Here is a 25,592-nt window from a genome sequence, read left to right on the forward strand (position 1 = left end):
ATTAAGATAAATTTTATGTGGTTGTAATTGACTATTACAGATAGATATACTGATAGATCAATAGGTATATAGAATCGACAAATGTTGATAGTATCACAAATTCAAAATATACAAGTGGATTAATTGAGATGTGTGGAGGGTAATAACTTGAATAATTGAACTTCTACTTTTGTGCTATAAATTAATGCACTTTTACAACTCAGTGGCATAGATGTGTTTGGACTTTTTTTCCTATGTCAGATAGAGTATATTTTTTTAATAATCTATAAACGTCTGAAATAACATTAAAATCGTGTCAAGTATGGAAAAAAAAATTAATGGGTTGCATTGTTACCACGAAAAACATGTTTTTGTCTGCACAGATTATATGTCATGGAAGCGTAATCCAATTCCAAAATTATACGGAGTACTACATTTTTGTGTTTAGTTAATTTTTAATGAAACAAGAAAAGTAATAAGACTAAACATGGTATAGTTATTAGTGACTACTACATAGAAATCACTCCCAATAATTACTTCTATCCAATGGAAGGGCATAATAACATAGAAATTTAGTTACAACATAAAAATTTGGTGTTAAAACTTTTCATAAGATGAAATGTCAGCAAATATCAATCTTCTTCACATTTGGACCTCCTCTTAGATTTCCGCTTCTTACTACCTGATGCTCCTTCTTTCTTTTCACCGACGTCGCTTCAGCATACTCTTCTTCTGTTGTATTTTCAATTTGTGATGCAGGAGGAACTGCCAACGCCCAACAAAAGCGTAAAAAATGTAAGCGAGTAACTAGTTTCCTTGTTCAAAATAAAAATGTAAGTAGTACATACCTTCGCTACGAAAATGGGAATCAAAAACAAGATTTGTAAGATGTTGTATTAAGAAAACCTGCAAACAATTACAAATAAAATGGTTAGGCAGTCCCATAAAGTAAAACCAATGAAGTTGTTGAACGGAGGAGAGGAGCACGAATGCAGCGCACACAATTCTCGTTTCCTTTCCCGTCCCAACTCCCAAGATACATGAAAACTAAATTCTTATTTTCAGAATAACGCTATATAAACATATACTGCCACCTTTTTATTGAGCTAGCCATTTACCTATTTGACAAATTATAGTTTCAATATACAGGAATCCACTTTAACTATAGTCTACAAATGCAGAATCTGTCTACTAATCATAAAGATGAGCATACCGCTGAGAGAAGCTGTCGTGACTGTATGTCCCAAATTCGCAAGTAGCTATCAAGCCCTAATACAAAAACCAACAATATCTCCAAGATACATTAGTAGGAAGGTGGGCACCATGACTTTTATTAAATGTATAATACAAGAGGAGCTTTCTGTTGAGAAAAGGGTGATCTGAAGATGATTTAAATAAATCAACAAGGCTTGGTCATTTTCAAATACTCACCACAGGATGCAATCACAGGTAGCTCAGGGTGTCTAGCTATGGATTTTATACTTCCGGAACATTTCCCAATGAAGCATCCAAGAAGTTTCCCTGCAAATTATAACGATCAAATTAGAACACACCATCGTCATAGGTATATAAAATTGATAAATACAGGGCTTCTTGACTACATGTTAGGGAAGTGATAGAAAGGGTAAGATGTCAAACTCAAAATCCAGCAGGATACTAGTTCCGATATTATATGAAAGATGATCTATAATACAAGTGCGCAAAGTTGTTTCACATAGATGAATCAGTTCAGGAGATATTAAATAAATATACTCTGGAGTTTGGATGCGTTAGTAAGGATTGAGGAAGCATTTTATAGCTATATGTGGTTTCGGGAAACGAGGACCTTATAGATATATAGATAACTCTAGTGTATTAGGATTATTAAGAAACATAGATGTATAGATAACTCATTATTATATCACTACAAGATACGAATGTCAAAGGAAGCAATGTCACCAGAGCCATTTCCTATATATATTTTATTTCCGTCAATATCTTCAGAAACACACGTAATGGAGGTTTCTCTGAAATCAATTGAAATCACAGGCCTTCTCTGAGCAGAGATATCCTAGAGCCGAACCTGCCAGATTTATAAAGTTAGTTCAGGTTATCAACACAAGCTTCATTTTCCCATGTCCTGGAACAAAGGCTCATATCTCACACAAGAGTACACTTAAGGCAATGATGATCAAACCAAAAAGCTTTATAAAGTTGCAAAAGAACAATTAAGGTTAACATACATCTTTGTCTGCTATTTGTGTGCTCTATGCTCAGGAAAAAGTAATATAAATGCAGATGTACCATCTGTAGTCAGCAGGACTTAATGCAAAATGTAAACAGCTAAAATAATTTAGAACTAATAAAGTTACATTACCTGATGAGAGTTGGTCCCAGCAACAAATTTTCAATGATCGTCTTTACTCAAAAAGGTGGCACATGTAAACCAAGTTGGTGTGAAGATTCCAAGGTTGTCTTTAGGGGGCTATAAAAATATAAATAACATCATTTATAAGTTTACTTGAAACAAATGTGCTTATATCCCAAATCATAATGGAAATGAAGAACTTGATGCTCACAGATTTTGCAGTCCAGTCTTCTCACATTTGTGAAGATCCCATAAGTTAACTTCAACACCCTTCCTGTGTTAAGCCAAAGGATGTCACAACATACTGTAAATGATCAACTACTTGTTTCACTTTTAGGATTGAAACTCAAAGAGAAGCTTACCCTCCAAACAAGGCATGATTCTCATCTTCACTCACTTTTGAGCACAAAAGATTACCAGATTCACACGCTGTTGGAGAAGGGTCACGAACAGACTCTGCTGGAGTTTTTCCAAATTTAACAGATTCCATTCTCACATGCCCGGTAGTTGTAGAGGCGAGCAGTGTACATGACCTACATCAACAGTTAATTTCTTATGAGGTAATCATTGCAAGAGGACCACGAAATATGTGCAGATAAGAAGCAAAAGTAGTTCTAATGCAAAATGTTTCCCATTAGTTTTGATTCTTCAAAACTTTCTGATTACTTCAGCTCTTGACGTTTATGAGAATTTATGAATAACTCTTAATTTCACATCAACGTGCAATAGATGTGCAGTATTCCATCACTTGTCAGATGAGTTGATGAGTATGTATGTGAAATGAACCACGGATGTGAAAGCCCACGAACACAATTTTAAGTCAAGATAATGGTCCATAATAGGCATCAACATTATGTATGCAAACAATCATAATAATATGGAGAAATTTAGAGAAATAGGGGGGAAACTTAGAATGAAAATAGCAGATGACGAAAATAGTAATGGTTCAAGGTCAGGTACATCAGATAACAAGGATAGTATTATTAGCAAGTAAATGTACGGACACATATTTGACAGCAATTAGTGTAAGAGAATAACTCTCAGTGGGGGGACCAAAGAAGAATCAGAAACTATCCACACACTATTAGGAAAACAAAAGGTAAAATGATCAAGTTATTACAAATAAAAAAATGTGTACCGACTAATTCTGAACATGCAGCTATATGAGGTTCAACTAAAGAATAGTTTTTTTCTGCTCTTAACAACTTTTAGATCCATATTTCTTCTTACATAACAGTACTCTGAGAAAATAATTTCAAAAAAGAAACCAGATTTCACCCACTTAACATTCACTTAATTGCTATGATACCTAGATGAAGACACTGATTTATGCTTTTGCAACCAATGCACTCCAATAATGGCATCATCCTCGGACTGGCTGCAGACTGAAATAAATCCGGAATATGATCTTGAAGATTCCCATTTATAGCACTAATAACTTCAATCTGTGATATAGAGAAATTACTTATTACTTATGTAGGCGAATCACATAAAAGTTCAGTACGAAGCACACCATTCACATGGTTCTCCGGAAGCAGAAAATTAAGAACTTACAAATCCAGATTTCCTTGCAATACCAACGAGCTGCAAGATTTTCACATTTCCATGCAATACAAGTGACAGAGACAATGATTAGAATATATGAGAAAATAGAGATGATTAGGATCACTGTTGATTTGTTTCAACTTTCAACCACATACAGAAATACCAATAAACAAACATGCATAAACTAAGCTTGCCTCACACAAGCAAAAAACACTAGAATTAGCTTTTGAATTCCTATCAAAACCTAACACCAATAGCAAAAGGGGACACAAGTAGTTACCGAGTCAGACTCTCGATCAAGAATTGAAGCTGAAAGCACACATTTGGAGGCGTCCGCGTCACCCCATTGTTCCACCACTTTAGCAGAATCTCCATTCTGCCTGCCTCGAGCCTCTAATACTGTGTAATAAATATTGGATCAAGACACCAACCAAATTTAGCACGCAGCTTGAAAATTGAAAACAGTTGTTGGCTGATTGTGATAGCTCATGTTTACCTTTGACAAGGCCGAGAACGTCAAAGGTTAAGGCTCGTAGTGGAGGGCAGTTTGAACTCTCGACTGTTGTCGTACGCGGCATAACTCTTCCAAATCTAATCTACATTAGAGGCAATCCAATTCGACATATTTTCACATCAAAACCAACAAATAAACAAAAAACGCTTCAGGGAGGCAACTATCTTTAGTTCTGGATGTAATAAAATACTCCGAAGTCACAATTCTAATAACCCATGTCTATCTATATAAAAGCCCAGAGCTGGCATGTTTGGAAACATTTCCCGCCAAGAATATCATCAATTAAATCCATTGGATATTAAGTGTTTGGTTGAACTAAGGGCATCCGCAATGGGGCGGACGATGGGTTAACCATCGTCCGCGCGGAGGATACCCATCATCTGTCGCATCGTCCGCCATTGTGGACGACGCGGACGATGAGAACGCGTTTCGTTTTTTTTTTTGAATTTTTTCAAAATTTTTTTCTTATTTAAACACTACTATTCTCTACCATTTTACATACTCCAATTTCACATCTCTTCAATTTCTCTTCAATTATTCTCTCTCATCGTCTCAAAAATGAATCCCGACGACTACGATTTGAGTATATCGGATGGCTGCAGACGGACCTTGACTCGAGCCTTGTTCGATGTCGTTAATGAAGCCAAGGCGGAATGCTTGGCACAAATGCAGCGGGAGAAGGCGGCGGAGGCGGAGGCGCGGGTCCCTCGCCCGATACGACGTCGGACGTTTGTCCCGCGCGAGCACGACGTAGCGCACGAACGTCTGTTTGTAGATTATTTTGCCGAGAATCCAAGGTGGGGCCCGAATGTTTTTCACCGACGTTTTAGAATGAGCCGAGATCTTTTTCTCCGCATTGTGCACACGTTGGAGGGACGTGATGAGTACTTCCAGTATCGGAAAGACGGGATCGGCAGACCCGGACTTACGCCGTTGCAGAAGTGCACGGTTGCGATCCGCCAGTTGGCCTACGGCACAACAACGGATATGTTCGACGAGTACCTCCACGTCGGGGAGACAACTGGCCGCGAATGTCTCAAGACTTTTTGTAAGTTAGTTGTGGAGGCTTTTGGCGACACATATTTGCGACGCTCGACTGCTGATGATTGTCAGAGCCTGATGCGGATGCACGAGACGGTGCACGGCTTCCCTGGGATGCTAGGGAGCATCGACTGTATGCACTGGCAGTGGAAGAACTGCTCGACGGCCTGGAGAGGCCAATTTACTAGCGACTACAAGGGCAGCCACCCGACGATGATCCTAGAAGCCGTCGTTGACCACCGTCTCTGGATCTGGCATGCCTACTTTGGTGTAGCCGGGTCAAACAACGACATCAACGTCCTCAACTCGTCCACCCTATTCGCCGATCAGTGCAGGGGTCGCGGTCCGACCATTCAGTTCACTACCAACGGCCGCACACATCATATGGGGTACTACTTGGCCGATGGCATATACCCAAGGTGACCTGTTTTTTTGAAGACGATCAGTTGCCCAATTGGTGAGAGGAGAGTCTTGTTTGCGGCAAAGCAGGAGTCCGCGCGGAAGGATGTGGGGTGGGCTTTTGGGGTGCTCCAATCGTGGTGGGCAATCGTGGAAGGTCCGACGCGTTTCTGGTACAAGGAAGTCATCGTCGTGTATGCGTGCATCATCATGCATAACATGATAGTCGAACAAGAACGTGGACATGTCACCAATTGGGTGGATGATGAAGCCGGATCTAGCTCCAGCACAACAACCTCGCCTGTCACTCGAGGATTACCGACTGGCTTCGGTGCGGTTCTACAGCGACAGGCCTCAATGCGCAACCAACAAGACCATACTCAGCTCATGACCGATATGATTGAAGAAGTTTAGAACCGCAACCGCCGCTGTTGAGAAATTGTAGTTTTTTTATTTCGTATTGTGTTTGAATTTTAATGAAATGAAGTTAGTTTTCCAAATTTTGAAATATTTAATATTCAAATAATAGATAAAATGTTTAGGGCGTCGCTTAGGGCGTCGCACTGTGGATGCCCTAATAGATTACAAATTAAAGTGATACTATGATTTGGAAGTTAAAGTGATACTACTATGATTTGGGCTCTAAACAACAATCCTATCGTATAAGTTTGTAACTCATTTCTACTATCTCTTTCATTCATTTTATCATTGTCAATTCAAAATCTCAGTGAATTTAGCACAGCACAACGCTTTCACCAAAAAGAGCAACCTTACACAGGTTTCATTGTTTCAATTACAAAAACTCAAAAATATGGGAAGAAGAAGAAGAAGAAGGAAAGCGATGCTGAAGGAAAGAGAGACTAGACATAGGTGAAGAAGAAATTGACCTGATGAACAAATATAATTACGTGTTATTGGTGTTGTTGAGGTGAGATGGAGAAGAAAGTTCAAGGCGGAAGCGGCGGCTGAGATGGTGGTTCTTGTGCTCGCCGGAGAGGGAATTATTTATTGAATTTGTTTACTTAGGTCTTGTTTTTTTATTTATTAAGTGGGCCAGGCCTGACTTAGTTTTACAGCAGTTTTATTTAATATGGGCCGGCCTTACTTAGTTTAGTATTATTGGGCTTTTATAAAATATGCTCCATAAATGGGCCGCATATTAAGTTTAATCACACTGCAACTAAAATACAATAAATATTTTATAAACAACTTTCTTAAATTGCTAACTTGTGGTGTGTGATCAATTGTTAACTTTCTCATATTAAGTTTATAAACAATATTTTATAAACAACTTTCGTAAGTTACTATAAACATAGGTTTATTGTGGTGTGTGATCAATTGCTAACTTTCTTAAGTTGTTAACTCATCAACGCAATATATTAAAAATGTCAACACGATGACATTAAAATATCAACACATGATTTCGTTGAACTTCAATATAATGTGTTGATATTATGTGTTGACATTTTAATGTATCGTGTTGATATTTTTAATACACTGCATTAATGAGTTAGCAGAATTAGCAATTTAAATAGTTAACAATATAACGCACTCCGGTCTATTGTATAAGCAAGGTCTATGCAATATTGGTAAAAAAAAAATAATATGCAATATTGACTCCAACAATTATAAAATTCTCTTGCATTTCATTAATAATTATCACTGTCATAGTCATTATATCTTATCTTCCAGCAAAAAATTAATCTTTCACACTTGCATGACGTACAAGTTTGGTGTGGGGTAAAAAGAGGCAGTAATGATTAAGTCATGGTGTGAGAAAATGGTCCAAGAAACTCATGTATTTTCTTTGCTATATCGCACGTTCAATATTAGAAAACCAAACAACAACGTTTTATAGTACTATCAAGTTTTTTATTTAATTATTTTTTTTATAGCACTATCAAGTTGAGTGTTGGTATGTTGCCCACAACTGATATACTCTGAGTAAAAATTCAATGGTTCGAACATTTGTCATATAATGTACTCCATATATTTAACTAGATAGAATTGGTTTCTGCTATTGTAAATGATTTGACATATCACGTGACAATATATCATTGAATTTTATTTCTTATATTCCTCAACAAGATAATACTCCTTTCGTCCGCCATTAGAAGTCTTATTTCTTGGCGGCACGGGTTTTAAGAAATGTTAAGAATAGTGAGTGGAAAAAAGTTAGTGGAATATAAGTCTCACTTGTTTAGTTTTAAATGAAATGTGAGTGGAAAAAAGTTAGTGAAATATAAGTCTCACTTGTTTAGTTTTAAATGAAATGTGAGTGGAATGAGTTAGTGGAACGTGAGACCATAGTACTATTGATAGTAAAAGTGAACCGGAATTCCTACTTGCGAACGGACTAAAATGGAACAACAAGACTTTTATTCGTGGACGGAGGGAGTATTCCTTTTTAGACATTTTTCGCTTATTTAAAAGTTGTCGAAGGCTCGATGCATCACTATATTAGCAACGTTGAGATTAACCTTCTTAGCAAATGAGATAAAATTATAGGTTGATTAGTGTGAAAGAAGCCAATGAGATTGTATTAGTTTGCAATATTGTATTTCATGATTGAATATATAATGTGTTTGGTTTATGAGATTCAATCTCATAACTCAATTCTAATTGGATAACTATAAAATAATTAATTATAGCTAATCTTCTCCAACTAAATTAATCTCATAACTTAAATTATATTTTAGTACTATTTTATCTAATAAACTTAACACTACCAACAGTATGGGAGGTTGTATTTGTAATACATGATATTTTTGTTTTGATCGGTTATAATTTTATTTGTTTCTTTTCTCGTTGACCTTATTTTGTTTTGGATTGCATGCGTTCATACAATAAATTGGACTTACATTAAAACATAAAAGAATATTTCATATAATATTTAAGGTGGCATTTTCTAACCTAAGCTAAGAATGCAATAACTCGTGGAAATCAAAAGATAGCAAGAACTTTGGAATTGGACTCTTTTACCAAGGTAGTAAAAGTTTGACCATCATCGTGTTTTTACGAATCCTAATTGATTTAATTTAAATCATGCAATCATATGACAAATCAACGAAATATTTACAACAGTATTGATTATCCCAAGTTGATGTAGAATTTAAAAATTAAGATAGTTTTAGGATCTCTCACAAAATCTTTGAGACTGCATGCCAAGAAATTGCAAATTTTGTGAAAAGCGTGAAAGGATCTATCTTGTGTTCCAAAAGCGCGCATGCACTATTAAAGCTGCATCCACATCATTAATTTCTTTATTTTTTATTTTTATTTGCATATATAGTAGTACTACATTCTAATCATGCATGCATGTTTTTGTATATAGTAGTAGTACTACTAATATTGATTTGAAGTTACAATCCTAGTTGGTACCAGATAATACATCTCAGTACTTGTTAGTGATCTGCACTTCGTCATCATCAATAGATAATGGTTGAACTTCATAATTAGTCTCTGAAAAATGAAATTGGCACATTTTCGATCCCTAAAGTAGAAAAACGTTTCAGAAACCTGGATAAGAAAAAATCGCATATAAAATATTTTTGATGTCCATTTTGCCCCTGAGGTCATGAAGGGTATATGAGTAATAACAACACTCATACTCTAGAGTACATAATCACTATCAATTTCGAATATAAAACTGATGAAGAAAAATCTGACCTATAATAATTTGGTTGATCCAATGAGAAATTAGTCAACAAGAAGTTGATCTTGCTCACCTAATTTCCATTTTCAATTCTTTCTCGTCGAGATCATGACGAAGAATCGTACCATGTAATTATAGGTTTTTACTAATTGATATACTCCCATTTATATGTGTCTTGCTTAAAAAACAAGAAAAAATAATTATGTATTCCATCAATATTTGAGATGATTGTATTAGAAAAAAAGTCAATATAATAAAAGATTGAAAGGGGACGTTCGTAAAATAAAAGCCATAGGATGGATGCCCATGTGACTATGTGAGGATTATATAGTGAGTGACAGTTACTATCTTTTCTATACTCTATTTCAAATGAATTTGCAATTAATTCAAATCGATCAAAATGGGGAAATAATAAATATCTTTTTCATTCAACCCAAGTTAGCTATCAGTCACCCAATCAAATAAACGAAGTGGGGTTGATGTATTCACTAATCTTTCAGCCTAAGGATTGCAAAATCTTTCCTCCTCTTACATAAATCCAATGTTCATTTCAGTATCAGTTTGGCTTGTTGTTATCATCATCAAGATTTTCTTATCTCCACATTTATAGGTTATCCGAATTGAGCCGACAGCTATGAGATTGATTTTAGATATCAACAACTATCATAGTGTTTGTGTAATGTTTCATTTTATAAGTTCTTGGTTTAAATTCAAGGTTAATTTTGCTCAAGTATAGAAATTTTTGCCCAATTTAAGTATTTTACCTCTAAATACATAAACTTTGAGTTTTTATCCCTATTGGGAATTAATGTTACGGTGTCCAATTACATCGTTTGATATCTCAGTTGTTAAGTCATGTACACATTTCTTGAGTCCATATTAGAATTGTTTGGATAGAAATGAGAACAATTAAAATTTTATGTATTTGAAGGCAGAATTGAGTTCATATACAAAATTAATATTTATTGATAAAAAAAAGAATGATGTGCTAGACGCTTAGATATTTGAATCGCTTCGCAATGCAATTTTAATTAATTAATACTGTATTTATTTATAATCATGCCTAATTGGTTTTAGAAAAAAATTAGTGAGTTATTAATTTCAAGAAGAAAATAGTCCAAGATTTCGCCCTATAATTTGGATGTTTTTACTTTTCCTAGTAGTAGTAACTGTTTTACTCCTAGAAAACAAAGAAAATCTTATTGTTCTCTGTTGACCCTTAAATTCGATTGACCCAAACAGCTAATTAAATTTAATTCAGTGAGTGTTGAACGATCAATTAATTAACCAAACTGACTCAACCAATTGAAAGTACCACTACAGTAGCTATAGTAGTAAATAGAAAGATTTTTGGTTCTACATGAATTCATACTATAAAATATGGAATTAGCACAATCTCTCCTTTTAATCGATATGATCATAAAATTTAATTTCAATTAATATTTTCAGAATTTAGGAAATGCTAGCTGTTGATCTTCACTATGTTATGACTCTTCAAATATAAGATGTTAAGCATCATCCCTTATGATTACAATATTTAATGGAAATATTGGCCGACATGATTTGTGTTAAAAATGGGGCAATATAAGCATTAAGGGAGACACCGAAAATCCTTTTATGGGACACCAAAGTTTGGTTTCTTTGGACTTTACTCAAATTCCAAACATGTCTTCTCAAATTATTAAACCACACAAGAATCATTAGTCCCTTCACACAAATACAAGTGGGGCTGTCACTTGTGGGACAAAACCCCTTAGAAATAGACTCTTGTGTGTGTGTGATCTTAATTTTTATATTTTTGGTTTCTTGAATGATTCATGTTTCTTCATTATTAGATATATATGCTCTAAAATTCAATTCAGTGTAACATTATTTTGATGAAGAAATTTATGTAGGTTTGTTGGGTGTGAAATATCGAAAGAGACTATGATGTAGTACTACTCAATTAATACCACATACATAAATATAACATTTACATCTTGTGGATAGTGAAATTAAGTAGGTATTTTCTTGACTTCAGTTACATAATTCCTAAGCCTTAGTTCCGTAGCAAATCAATGTCCTAACAAAAATTTTCTTGTGGATTTTTGAGGGTGAAGTCAGAGAGTTCAAATGTAGTCTCCACTTCACTGGTTGATGATCCAATTGATTGGATATATATTACAAAGATGTTAATTAATTCCGAAGCCTTCTAATTTCTTATAGCAATATATTATTGCGATTCAATTAGTAAAAGAATTTATGTTTATGTTAAACATTACTATTTATGAAGAAAAAGAAAAGAAAGCTGAAGATTAGCTGTGATATCACTCTAGTTGAGCTTAAAAGCATAATTTAATTGATTAAACCTGATATTTAATTACAGTTGGTACTTGGTAGCCAAGGAGTTAGTGGGAACATTAGTTATCCATTTGCTGTTGCTTTAGGCCAAGTTATTTGGCTGATTTGATTGAAACTGTCACCTTCCAATCCTTGAAGTTTCGTGCAAACTAATTAAACATATAGTTGTGGCAATTCCAACTATATATTAACTTTTTTTTATATATGGGCCTTTCTATTTTTTTTTATTACTATAATACGCGCAACAAAAATGCAATCCTCCAAAATATCAACATGACCTATTTGATGTTCCTTCATTCGCTTCTATAGAGTATTTAAAATCAGACTGGACCAACCAATTTGGTCATAACAAATAATGCCTTGTTCGTTCGACGGTTGCTTTGTTCTATAGTCATAGAGTCATTTTGCAGTTTTAGTACGTTTCATAGTAATTGAGTCATTTTTTTTAGTAAAAGACAACACATTTCTTTTCACTTACTTTTTCGTCCCTCTTACTTTATTCTCTCTACTTTTTTATCTCTCCTACTTTATTATTTTTTTATTTAATACTCCCTCCGTCCCCCATTAAGAGTCACACTTTTCTATTTCAGTCCGTCCCCAATTAAGAGTCACACTTCATTTTTACCATAAATAGTAAGTAGGTCCCACATTCCACTAACTCAATTCACTCACATTTTATTATAAAACCAATATAAAAAAATGGGTCCGACATTCCACTAACTTTTTCAACCAACTTTTCTTTACATTTCTTAAAACTCGTGCCCGGTCAAAGAGTGACTCCTAATAGGGGACGGAGGGAGTACTATATTACACACCTTTATCTTAATCTTCGTGCCAAAAAAAATGTCTTTATAATGGAACGGAGGGAGTAATAATAAGTAATACCAATGACTTTGATATCACGAGATGATTATAATTTTCTTTTATTTATGTATATTCGTTATTTTTCACCCATTATCTTTCAATAATTAATTATACTCCGTAATATATTTACTACCAATATTTTAATGATCAGTAATTCGTGAACTGCTAGATATGGAAGTTCACTTATCCCCAGCTGATCATTTATTTAAAAATGGTACTATTTACCCTTATAAATAATGGATATGTTAAAAGGATAGTTATCATTTAAATTATGAGTGATCAGATTTCGGTTTAGCTATTTTGATCGAATCGAACTGAATCGAAAAATTAAATATTTTTTAAAATGAAAACTGAATTATCCGAAGAACCAAACTTGAAAAATCAAAATTCAAACTGAAAAACCAAAATTTTATAAATATATCCAAAAAAATTAGAAAAAATTGAAATCCAAACTACAAAATATATCCAAAAATCCAAAAAAAAAATTAATTTTATATAATCAACACAAAAGTTATATCATATCAACCACTAACATATCCAATTAACTACAATCCTTTTAAAATCTAAATATTGTTACATTTATTGATATAAATCAACACAAATAAAATTTATTTAAAGTATAATACATTATTTATATAATATTAAAATAATTTGGCTTTTCTATTTTTTTTTTCAATTCGAATTTAAAGTTCGATTTCACTTGGACTGAATATTCAGTTTCAATTCTTTTGCTCACCCCTAATTAGAGCATCTCCAATGGTAGGCTAGCGACCGGCTAGCCGATTGACGTGGCTAGCCGGTCGGCTAGCGAACCATTGGAGCAGGCTAGCCGAATTTCGGCGAAAAAACCGGCCAAGGCTAGCCGATTGCGTGTGGCTGGCCGATGCGCTGGCCGCCATTGTGGCGGCCCGATCGGCCAGCGATGATTTTTTTTTTTTAAACCTATATAAACGCGATTTTAGTTTCATTTTCATTTGCACCGCTTGTTTTAACGAGTTTTCTCTCTCTCTAACTTTCTGTACAAGAGCATCATCGAGCGATGAGTAACGCGGGTGGTAGCAGTGGTGGTAGTGGTGGGGATGCTGAGGAGTACGAACGGAGGATGAACGAGGCTATGAATGCCTACATGAACCGCGAGATGGAGCGGTACATGCGTAGGGTGGAACAGCAGGCGATACCTCGCCCTCCACGGGTTATCCACCGCCGAGCAGTGATTGATCGGGATCACGTAGCTGCACATCAGCGGCTGTACGACGACTACTTTTCAGAGAACCCGCGGTTTCCCGCAAACATGTTCCGGAGGCGTTTTAGAATGCGCAGGGAGTTGTTTATGCGTATCGTTGGCGCATTAGAGCGTCGATATCTGTGTTTTCGCTTCAGGCACGATGCGGTTGGCAGACCCGACCACACCCCTATTCAAAAGTGCACGGCGGCAATCAGGCAATTGGCCTACGGAGGCGCGGCAGACATGTGGGATGAGTACCTCCACATCGGTGAGTCGACAGCCCCGGAATGTCTGAAATATTTCTGTGAGGGCGTGATGAACGTTTTCGGTGAGCAGTACCTTCGAAGCCCTACTCCCGAAGATTGTCAGAATTTGATGCAGATGCACGGGGAGAAGCATGGGTTCCCCGGGATGTTAGGCAGCATAGACTGTATGCATTGGGAGTGGAAGAACTGTCCGACTGCCTGGAAGGGGGCCTACACGACCGGCTACAAGTCAAAGAATCCCACGATGATCCTCGAGCCCGTAGCTGATTACCGGCTGTGGATCTGGCACGCGTATTTTGGGGTAGCCGGGTCGAACAATGACCTCAACGTCCTGAACTCGTCTCCCCTCTTCAACGAGAAGTGCCAAGGCGTCGGTCCAGCCGTCTCGTTTGTGGCCAACGGCAACCGGCATGATATGGGCTACTACTTGGCGGATGGGATATACCCTAGGTGGCCTGTCTTTGTGAAGACGATCAGGCACGCAAGCGATGAAAGGAAGGCCTACTTTGCGGAACGACAGGAGTCGGCGCGCAAGGACGTGGAACGCGCATTTGGTGTGCTCCAGTCTCGATGGGCGGCAATTAAGGGTCCAACGCGTTTGTGGGATGCCACATGCGTATCCCAAATAATGTACGCCTGCATTATCCTACACAACATGATCGTCGAAGACGAAGGCGTACAACTGACTAGTTGGGCCAATGACGATGAAGTCGGTCCAAGCCACGGAACGGCCACCCCTAGCGTACGACGTGGGGTACCTCTCGATGAAGCCGGCCGCCTCAAGGAATTTGCCGACATGCGCCAAGTGGATGCTCATATTCAACTCCAAAAGGATATAATTGAAGAGTTGTGGGCACGGAGGACTGCACGGCGATAGTTTTTTTTCTTTATTATGTACCTTTTTAAATGTAATTTTTTGTTTATCTATGTACCTTTTTAAATGCAATTAATGAATTTTCCCGTATATGTCTCGTAAATTTAATTTCGTAATTTAATCGTAATTTTAATTTCGCAAATGTAGTATATTTTGAATTATTTTTTTTGCGGCTGGCCTATGGCTGGCCTAAATCTGATGTGGCAGGTAGAGTTTTAGTACTGCTGATGTGATAGGGAGAGAGAGTGGCTGGCCTATGGCCGGCCTAATAGCACTGGAGAATGCTGTTATAAATAACTTTATAGCCCGACTCACTCGAAGAAGTTAAAAGATTGATCAATTATTTGCAATATACAATATACATTTCCAAAGTTGCAAACAAAATATAAATTTATAAATTAATGGCATTTATCCCCTATAAATGTTATTGTTAAATGTAAAGATCGAAATTAAAATTCACGATTTAAAGGATAATTTATCCATTCTAAACATGCACAACTGTATGTAGAGTATGGTAGGACTTCAAACAATTTAAATTGATTTCCTCTTTATTAAGTTTAAATGAATGGACCTAGTATATTCAATTTGATTAAAAAGTAGTATAAGTATCGACCGACTATTTGATGTGATGGTTTTTGGGCCGTTAATCTAGCAAAGCGGCTCACTAACCACCACACCCGCACCTGCAACTCCATGTGCCTCTCAAGTCTCAACCTATCCTAATAGCATGTCAAATTAATTAGTTTTATTTAACTGTCGACAAAATAGATTACGCTTGGACATAACCATTTAATTTACGGACATAAGAAACAATCTTTCATTGTTATATGTCTCCGCTAAACTGAAGCTGACCAAATTTACAATGTGAATATGTTTCTCGCAAGTAAAATGCTAAAATTTTGACAAAATTGAATTAAAGTAGTAAAAACATTGAGAAAAAAGGGATCGAAAATATTGTTGATAGAGAATTGAAACGCAAGTACTCATTAAATAAATGAACTTACAGTAAAAAGATGCCTCATTTTTAGATGATTCAAAATGCAAAAGAGTGAACTTCAACTTTAATGCTTGAAAATTTTTTTTTGTTACTTTTAGGTTCATGGACTTTGAAAAATATAATCACAATTTATGAAGAATTAAAAATATCTTAACAAGTCATTACAAGTAATTAGTTTCAAACGTAACCTATTATTACAATCGAAAGGGAGCCATATTCCACATGGGAGAATGATCAAGAGATGCAAGCATATATAATGACTACTCCAACTTCATTAGTACGAGGCCTTTTGGGGAGTACCCCAAGAGCAAAATTGTGAGGGTTTTGCTCAAAGCGGACAATATCATATTAATGTGGAGTTCGGGTATGCGCCACCGATACCCAACAACAATAATGATTGACAAATATTTGTTGTCACACATAAACTATAGTTAAAAGGCGTGTGAATTTTGATCAATAATTTTTGTTTCAAGACGTCTTTCATTTGTTTGTAGAAAATTGCATGTGCCTGTATAAAATGGTTTAACCCGACATTAAAGATCTCAAGTTCGAGTCCATTATAAAAATAATATTTATTTATCTATGCAAGAAAAAGATTATATAGAGCAATTATGGGCAACTTATATTTAAATGATCACAAATTTTGTCCACATATTTGATTCCTCATTCTATATAACTGCCAATCCCTTCTTCCTGCTAACTGTGAGAGAAAGAGAAAGAGAAAGAGAAAGAGAGAGAAAGAAGAGAGAGAGAGAGAAAATGATGAGGTTAAGGTCAAAGCGGTTCTCCAGAAGCAATTCTAAGGTTGGCGGCGGCGGCGGCGGAGTAAGCCCCGGCGCCACCATCGGCGGCGGAGAAATCAAATGGGAACTTAGGCCCGGCGGCATGCTTGTCCAAAAAAGAGAAAGCAAAGAAAATTCCGGCGAAGAGACGATGATCACCATTAGAGTCTCAACCGTCTCTAAATGGCATGATATCTCCATTCAAGCCACTTCCACATTTGGTAACAATTCCATCTTTTACTAATTAAATGTGTTCCATTTTTAAAAATTTTTAAAAATTTCAAACTCTCTACAATAATCCAATGTTAAATTGAGAGTTTCTACAAAGTGGAGTATTTTTGTAATCTGATTTTTGTGATTTTACTCTTTTATTATGCAGGTGAATTAAAGATTCTGTTATCCATATTGACGAAATTGGAGCCCCGCGAGCAAAGATTGGTATTCAAAGGAAAAGAGAGAGAGGATGATGAACACTTGCACATGGTTGGTGTAAGAGATAAGGACAAAGTGCTAATGTTAGAAGATCCGGCTATCAGAGAGGGCAAGCTACTCGGGTCGGCCCGGACCACCCGGGTCATCGGAGCCCCTTATCGCACTATTAGTGTCTAATTATGTAACACTAGTATTATTAATTAAGGCTTAAATGTTTTTTCTTCTATTGTTTTCATGATCACATCAACTAACTATAAAACAAGCTATTAGTATTTGTTGGGTGTTTGTGTGGGGGGACTTGTGTTTTGTCAAATATACCCTTGTCGGCTTGGGCATGGAATTGTAAAATGATGAATGTCTAAGTGATTTTGATTTAGTTATAGGGTGTATGTTCGACTTCTATGTACCACAAGTGATTCAATGATATTAGTTTCTCTTTCTCTTTGTTCTGAAACAGGTTCTTATCTTACTCATCCCCTTCTTACTAATTAATTCATCTCAATAATATTCTAAAATCCAAAATATGTAAACAATTATCTCTAAGAATATTCCAAAACTATCATTTTAGATTTTTATCTATTTTTAGATTTACATTTACTTTAAGTCCAAATCACCAATAAAAATATACGTATATAGAAAATATTCTTTTAAGTTTGAATTTAATATAAATGATTAGAGTAAAATAGTATTCAATGTGACATTTAAGCTAAAATATATTTGAAGTTTGTGTAAATGGTTGAAGATGCTCGTATCTCCATCCATCCTACTTTAAGTGACACATTGTGCTGAATAAAAAATACTACTACTCCGCTTAGAGTGTGACGGAATTTTTCCTTCTAATATAATTAGGGAATTCATTATACCCATACTTTAATAATATTATTTAAAAAATCTGCTTAGTCTTTGTGCTCATAATATGAAGTTGGTGCTTGGTTGGATTAGAACGGTTGAACCGTCTAATAATATGGGAATTTGTTACATGCTATAGTAGAACTTAAAAATTTGTTGAAGTAGGCACCTTTTTAAAAATATTTTGGTCACTTATTAGCATTAAATCTACAATCGCATTACCTTCTCGTCTACGTAGCAGTAAATGCCATCGTCGTAGACCAATGTTAAATTGAAGGGCGGCCAAATATGACACTATTCGAGTAGAATTAATTGTTTACAAATATATATATAGGGAGTAGTATAATTTAAGAGTGAACTATATAAAATGGTATCTGATCTTTCACTTTCGCACACAAATGGTACCTGATCTTTATTTTCTATCGTTTTTGGTATCCAATGACAAAAATAACCCTAGGTACCAAATTTGTGATTTTTTTGTTATGGAGGATATTTCTGGAAATTTCTATTAAATAGTATACCAAACATGTGATTATTTTTTTCTTCATTTCTTATTTCATTTCATTCTTTCTTCTTTAGTTTCTCCTTCTTTCTTTTTTTTTTCATTTTCTTCTTTCTTTTTAGTATTTTATCTTCCTTTCTTCTTTCTTTTTCTCATTAGTTTATGTTTCCTCTTTTTTTCTTTTCTCTTCTTTTTTTTCTTTCTTTTAGTGTTTTATACATACAACTAATTGCATTCATAATATAAATCAAGAACAAAACACCTAATTAAATTAATTATTTAAAATATTTAAATCAATTAAATATTTTGTATCGAATTATTTTATACTCATTTTATGGTTGAAACACCTAACTAAAAATATTTAACTCTTTTAAATTTTTTATTAAGCTTATATTGATTAGTTATATTAGTTTAATGTAAAACAATAATAATAATAATAATAATAATTATTATTATTATATAATATTGTATGATTCACAATTTAAATAATTATATTATTATTATTTATTTATTACAACTAGTTTTTTAGTATTATAACAATAATATTATTACAATAATTAAATATAATTATAACTATAACTATAATTAAGTATATTTGAATTATATTAAAAAATAAATTAATTATTAATCTATAACATCAAAATAATAATTTTAATATTGATTAATAATAATAGTATAAAGAGTGAGAAGAATGAGTGAAGAAATTATAATATCACTTTTGGTACTTAGTTTTGTATGCCCAAAATAACCTTAATGACACAAATGGAAATATGTACTCCCTCCGTTCCATGTTACTTGCACTTTTACTTTTCGGCACGTCACAAACTCCTTAAATTTTTTATAGTTTAAGTTAGAATTAATGCATTTAATTAATATGTTAGTTTAAGTTAAGAGGTCCTTTATTAAGTGACGTCTCATTGCACTTAAAATTCTAACTTAATTACACAAAAAAATCAATCTTAAATTTACGGCCTAAAATGAAAAGTGCGAGTAGCATGGGACGGAGAGAGTATTTGTTTAGAGGACATTTTGGGGTCAAAATTGCATCAGGTACCAAAAATGTGATTTATAAGTACCAAAAATGATATAAAATAAAGAACATGTATCATTTATGTGCAAAAGTGAAAGATCATGTACCATTTATGTAGTTCACTCGTAATTTAAAAGGAGTATTTAAATTCAACTTTTTAACTAATTCTATATGGTATACTTTTATAAATTCTCCGTATTACGTGTGTTAAAACAATGTCCACACAATTTTTTGTCGTATCTTTGTTTTAATTGTTGGCTTTAGAATGAAAAAATATGCTTAAGATGCAAAGCCTTTCTGTTAGCTGCAAGGTCCCAACAAATTATTAAGAACCCAGATATTTTATCAATATCCATAAATGAGTAATATATTGGGATAACGTACAATGGTATGAAATGGCATCTAAATTAGGCGTGCATGTAAAAGAACCCAACAATACATTTTTATCATTTAAAATTGAGATAGCGTGTCGATTTTCGGTTGCTTAAGTAGGTCAAAAAGTTACTTCTGTCGATTAAACTAATTATTTGATTATTAACATTTAATTAATTTTTAATTTAAAGTGGTTGATTCCCCAAAAAGTGATGAATGGTCTGATTAATTTAAATACATACTCAAAAAGGTTGTAATTTAATAGTATGATTAGGAGTTGGATAATTTTAATTTAATCTTTAGTAATCGTATTCAAAGGGATCATGTGGGGTCTTAATTATATATTTGTTGGAAATCAATAAGACATTTCATTTTCGTTAATTAATGCAATATATTTTGCTGATGATGATATATGCAAGTGTTCATAAGGACATCAATGGACTATTAGCTGGGAGCTTTAGAAAAGTAAAAATAAATAAATGCTCTGGAAAATATAAAGAATGATATGAGTGCGTGGGGAATAGTATATTAAATTGAGTCGCTTCACTTGTTCACTTGTTTTTTTCTACCTATAAATATTAGTTTACTATACTTTATTATAATCATAGTTTTTTATTAAATATTCTTTTTACTACTAGTTGTAAATATTAAGTCACGGGGCCTACCTAACACAGTTGAGTATTGTTTACAAATCAATACCGTTTTGAAAATGGTTGAAATTATCAATATCAATTTTTACACCGGTGTATATTGCATATTTACTGCTACTAATTTAATATTATGTAAAATTCTTATAAGTTCATGCAATTTTAAAAGTAGTAACTAAGAACTGAACAAGGTCATTATTGGAACGATTTAAACGTTTGACTTTATAGAACTTCGAAGGTTCGAATTATATCGTGAGATAAATGAAAAAATTATCTTTAATCATTTATAGAAAAAAAAAATCTCAAACTCTCTCATGCTTTTTTAATAATTTAATTTTAGATAATCTATCAATTTATTTTGGTTTTGGGGTTTTGATTTCTTTAGAATTTATTTAGATTCATAAATACGTTGTGGGACAGGAGGCATGTAGGTCCGCACATAGTTGAACATTTTATTCTCTAGCTTTTTCTATTTTCTTATCAACTTCAACGACTTCTGGTTGAATTAATTAGCATCGACATAATTTAAATAAAAATAATTAACCTTATGTTACAATTGTATTTATCCCGACAAAAAAAAATTATCATCTATTCTTCATGGATTGAACCCTTCAATGAAGTTGGGCTGGGCCATAATAGAGGAGGTGTTGGAGATCCACTATATGTATGTACGTCCTATGTTTACGAATTTTAAATTTTAGAGAAACATTGACCATTTCCTAAAATATTTTGAATTTTTGAACAATAACTTAGAACTAAAGTATAATTTTTCCAAAATCTTTTATTGGCATCTGTAATCGAAGCAAACTGAAAAAAATTTACGAATTGCATCAGTCGGATTTACAAGTATGTAGGTGTATTTCCAAAATTCTATTTTTCAGTAAGACAATCGTAAAATTGCGAAATATTTGTACTTTCTTTTTATAAATTATATTCTGAAAATATGACAATATATTGCGATGGAAATAAACGCATGAATTTGCACATAAGCTCATGCACGCGGTTATAATTGGTACCGGCCCTAAAAGTGACGATTTAAAAAAAACTTACATAGTCTTACAAATCATCTAGCTAAATAGACTAATACCGTAGTACTAAGTTACAATTGCAATAAACAAAATTTAAATTACTCCTATTATAGATACAAATGATAATTCCATTAGTTTGCCTTTTTATTAATTTGTTATCTTTTACTAAGAAGACACAATTTCAGTAAAAAAAATGAAGTGGTTATTTCAAATAAAAGCAACAACTCATGTGAATAAAATAATTATTTTATAAGGGAATGTGTCGGTAGGCTACCATTCGTATTAGGGTTCAGTAGAAGCATTGTGCCACTTCGAGCAAAGTGAACCCTACAAATCCGATCAAACCTTTAATGATATAGTAGTATGAATATAAACTTGAAAGTAAATGAACCAAAATTAGTGAATTTTTCTACAAATAACCGACTAGATTAAATACTTGAGCTACCATGTTTGGATGGAAAAATAATAAAATACTAACAGTAATTGTCAATCAAGAATCAACCTTCAATACTTGTATAATTTTATGATTCAATATTGTTCTACTAATAATATACTCCATATACACGATTAATAACGTTACTTCAATCGAATAAAAATGAAAAAGGATCAATTTGCAACAAAAGTTGAGATTCTCTCATATTTGCATTTGATCTACTAGTAATATTTTCGTACGCTTGAAAGCTAGTTATTTTAAATTTCTTGGTATTTCCAGTGCCTTTACAAGGAGACTGAAAATGAAAGAAATTTACAATTAGCTACACTTCCTATCTCTCTCTCAACTCTTCTTCACAAATCGACCCTGCAAAACAGAAATTTATTAGCAAAATATAAAATCCTAAAAATGTAATAGACCTTTAAATCTCAATGCATCGTTACATTAATAAACGGCTCAAGAATGAAATGAAATTTTTTTCAGACACATGTGAAACAGATATTAGCAAAATTCAATACATTTTAATCTAGAGCATCAATGGTACTCCATATGTAAGTGTGAAAAATGGTCTGGACCGGCTAGAAATAGTGTCCGATGGTAGGCTACCAAACAATATTCTGGCCGGGCCTTGGGGAAAAAATATGTCTTTGCTCGGACCATACTTATTTATGACATGATAGCAATTCGAGAAAATAGGTTAAATACCTTAAGCCGAGGTCGTTTCTCAGCATTGAGTTTTCTAACTTGATATCGAATCTTCTTGGAGAAGAGCCTGTTCTGCCTCTTCTCTTTGTACCTTAACACACTAGCTTTCCTTTGGCCTTCAACATTCTTCATTTCATCTCCCTTTTCAATTTCTGGAACTGTCCACAACCCTGAATTGTTATAATCCCAGCTCACTCCCTGTCAAACATGTCTACACATCTTAACAATCTCTTTCAACTCAAATTATTCTAACTTTAATTTTCTCCAAACAACTATATGCATACATATATATATTTATTGTAGTATATCCTATAGCAAACCTAAGGTCATACCAATATTTAAGATCCAAAGCAATTCAATGATATAAATCTAGACTTAGTTTCACTTAGCATGCCCTATTATGCGATTAAATTACTAACAAATATTTTGTCCATGTATTAAGACAAACAAATTTCCTTTCTAAAAATCCAGGTATGCAAGTGGAATATTGCAATTATGAAGTATGTACATTATTGAACCAACTAATTTGTAACATGATCTGATGCTATGATATAATACGTTTCTCATCTCCTCATGTTTCAGCTGGGAATACTAAATAATGTGAAGAGTCTCAAATAAATTACTGTCGCTCGATTTTTTTGTTGTCAAGAAATAAGAGAGCTTTTACTTGCAGCATCGTATTCTTGCTACATTTGATTAATATAGTACTTCATATTTCATCCCTCCCAACTTATTTGAATCATATTCCAATTATCGAGATGTTATAAGTTAGTTGAGTCATTTTAACTAATTATGGTATAAAAAAATAAAACATCTAACCTCTCATTTACTTTATATCCTACTTTATTTTATCTCTCTTATTTATTTTTATTTTTATTTAATTCATTTGAAAAAAAATGTGTCTAAAAAAAGCTAAAACTAAGTTGGGACTAGGGAGTATAATGTCATTAAATATAATAGTGATATATCACGAGACATAAACTTTCAACTTTTAAGTAGGTATCTAAATTTTTAATATACTAGTAGTAGTTTTTAAATATTTTCTTCTTCGTTTTATATTATAGACTTTATAGCATTAGAATTTAGAATAGGACTCAACTAAGAGATCTAAAGGTCCACATAAAAAAGATGGCACATTCACCATTCATAGGTCATAACGATCTGCCGACGATATCATTTATTAATAGTGATATTTTAATACTCTCCAATATAAGCTGAAGAAATCAAACAAGAATTTAATTTTAAAATAATGAGTCCAGTAGTTTTTATATCCTCAAAGTATTTTTGGGTCCGTCCAAATCTAATAAAGTTCAAGTTCAAGTTCAAATTCAAATTTATTAATAGATTTATAATTACAAATTCAATAAAATTCAAATTTATTATTATACTCCATTAAATATAAATCTAAGTTTTTTTAATTAATAGATCTCACATAGTTTTTGTATGTCTACATTCCCTCTGCACAAAGTCACTCCGTTGACTGGTAATCTGACCTACATAAATACATGTTTTTCTTCACCCTCACAATAATCACGTGAGTAATCAAAGATGAAGTAATCCAACTTTAGGCTCCCAAAACAGAAACAAAATAGCCTATCAAGTTTTTATTGATTATTATATGAGATCCAACTTTAGCAAGTAATTATTGCACCACATTATAATAATGAAAATGAAGTGATAAAAATCTTACGAGAAAATGGTGTTTAAGGTCGGGGACTATCTGCGAAGTCTCCCCACCGTCAACGAAGAGCGACCCTTTGTTGGACCAAGCGTTCATGATTTCGTCGTAATCCAGCTTCAGCGACATACGCTGCGCCGCCGCGGGCCGCCGGTCCACGGCGGAGCTCGTCACCTCCTCCTCCTTCACCTTCCTCTCCACCACCTCCGAGTACCGCACCCACTTCTCCTCGCCGGATTCCCGATCCCTGCTCCTCAACGCCGTCCGCACCAGCGCCGCCCGCTCCTCGCCGTAGGCGTATGTTAGCGACGCCGACGACGGCGATATATAGTCCACCCTGTCGATCGAGATCGTCAAATTTAGCCTAATTTGTGATATAATGAGTTTTAATTTTGGATCTACAGAATTGTTGAATTCAATCTATTAGAAATTAATGAGTTGTGTATGATTACGATATTGTTGATTTTAATTGGAGAACCTGGAACTGTTGTTGTTTGTGTGTGAGGAGTTGGAGTCGACGGCGGAGGAGTTGTCGAGGAGGCCGGTGAGGGTGGTGGCGCCGCCGTCGTCTGTGGCGGAGAAAAATAGGGCGACGTTCTCGGCTTGATCCTGGCATTCTCGGTCGTGGTCGGGGTGGAGAGGGAACAGGTCGAGCTGGCGGGAATCAGCGGAGGCGGCGGGGGCCTGCATCTGATCCGGCGGGAACTGGCGGCGGAGGCTGAGGAATTTGGGCTTTTTAGGCTTAGAAACTCTGGATTTGCGAGCTCCACGGCGTCGTTTTTTGTTCATCGAGAGAGGAGTGTTGCTGCTGCACATAGAGAGAGAAAAGAAAACGAGAAAAATCTGATCAAGTCGAGAAAAAGTGCATGTGTTGGTGGGAAAAAAGGGGTGGGGGTCACTGATTGATTGCCCATTGTCGCGTACGAAGAAGAAGATGATCAGCTTGGGAGTAGCTTTCTCCGCACACGTGGCGGCATGTGATTGGCTCAGCTTGGAGATAGGACTCGCTTTTTGGATTTCCGCTTAGGTTGGATGGGATGGGATGTTGCCACTCGCATTCTGGTTTAATATCTACGGACTTATCTTTG

At 34.5% G+C, this 25,592-nt stretch overlaps 2 protein-coding genes and 1 pseudogene across 3 annotated transcripts; 1 reads left to right on the top strand and 2 right to left on the bottom strand.

Moving 5' to 3' along the window:
• Positions 1-458: 458 nt before the first annotated feature.
• LOC148930118 (ribosome biogenesis protein NSA1-like) lies at positions 459-4,461 on the bottom strand (annotated as a pseudogene). Its single transcript, XR_016137425.1, has 12 exons — positions 4,368-4,461; positions 4,152-4,270; positions 3,881-3,910; positions 3,636-3,771; positions 2,689-2,859; positions 2,538-2,600; positions 2,336-2,443; positions 1,891-2,041; positions 1,411-1,503; positions 1,193-1,248; positions 828-885; positions 459-744 (listed from the first exon to the last, which is right to left on the bottom strand). The product of XR_016137425.1 is annotated as a ribosome biogenesis protein NSA1-like (transcript).
• Positions 4,462-16,734: 12,273 nt separating this feature from the next.
• Positions 16,735-17,714, top strand: LOC148930119 (BAG family molecular chaperone regulator 3-like). Its single transcript, XM_089067504.1, has 2 exons — positions 16,735-17,049; positions 17,208-17,714. Exons 1-2 carry the CDS (start codon positions 16,806-16,808, stop codon positions 17,435-17,437), a joined length of 474 nt encoding a protein of 157 aa, XP_088923630.1. The 5' UTR covers positions 16,735-16,805; the 3' UTR covers positions 17,438-17,714.
• A 4,471-nt stretch (positions 17,715-22,185) lies between these two features.
• On the bottom strand, positions 22,186-25,391 carry LOC148930120 (uncharacterized). Its single transcript, XM_089067191.1, has 4 exons — positions 24,983-25,391; positions 24,517-24,841; positions 22,827-23,024; positions 22,186-22,487 (listed from the first exon to the last, which is right to left on the bottom strand). Exons 1-4 carry the CDS (start codon positions 25,318-25,320, stop codon positions 22,464-22,466), a joined length of 885 nt encoding a protein of 294 aa, XP_088923317.1. The 5' UTR covers positions 25,321-25,391; the 3' UTR covers positions 22,186-22,463.
• Between the last annotated feature and the right edge of the window lie 201 nt (positions 25,392-25,592).

This window comes from Salvia hispanica, chromosome 3 (assembly GCF_029641045.1).
Source record: "Salvia hispanica isolate PSC_SH4W2 chromosome 3, Shi_PSC_v1, whole genome shotgun sequence".
NCBI lineage: Eukaryota > Viridiplantae > Streptophyta > Magnoliopsida > Lamiales > Lamiaceae > Salvia > Salvia hispanica.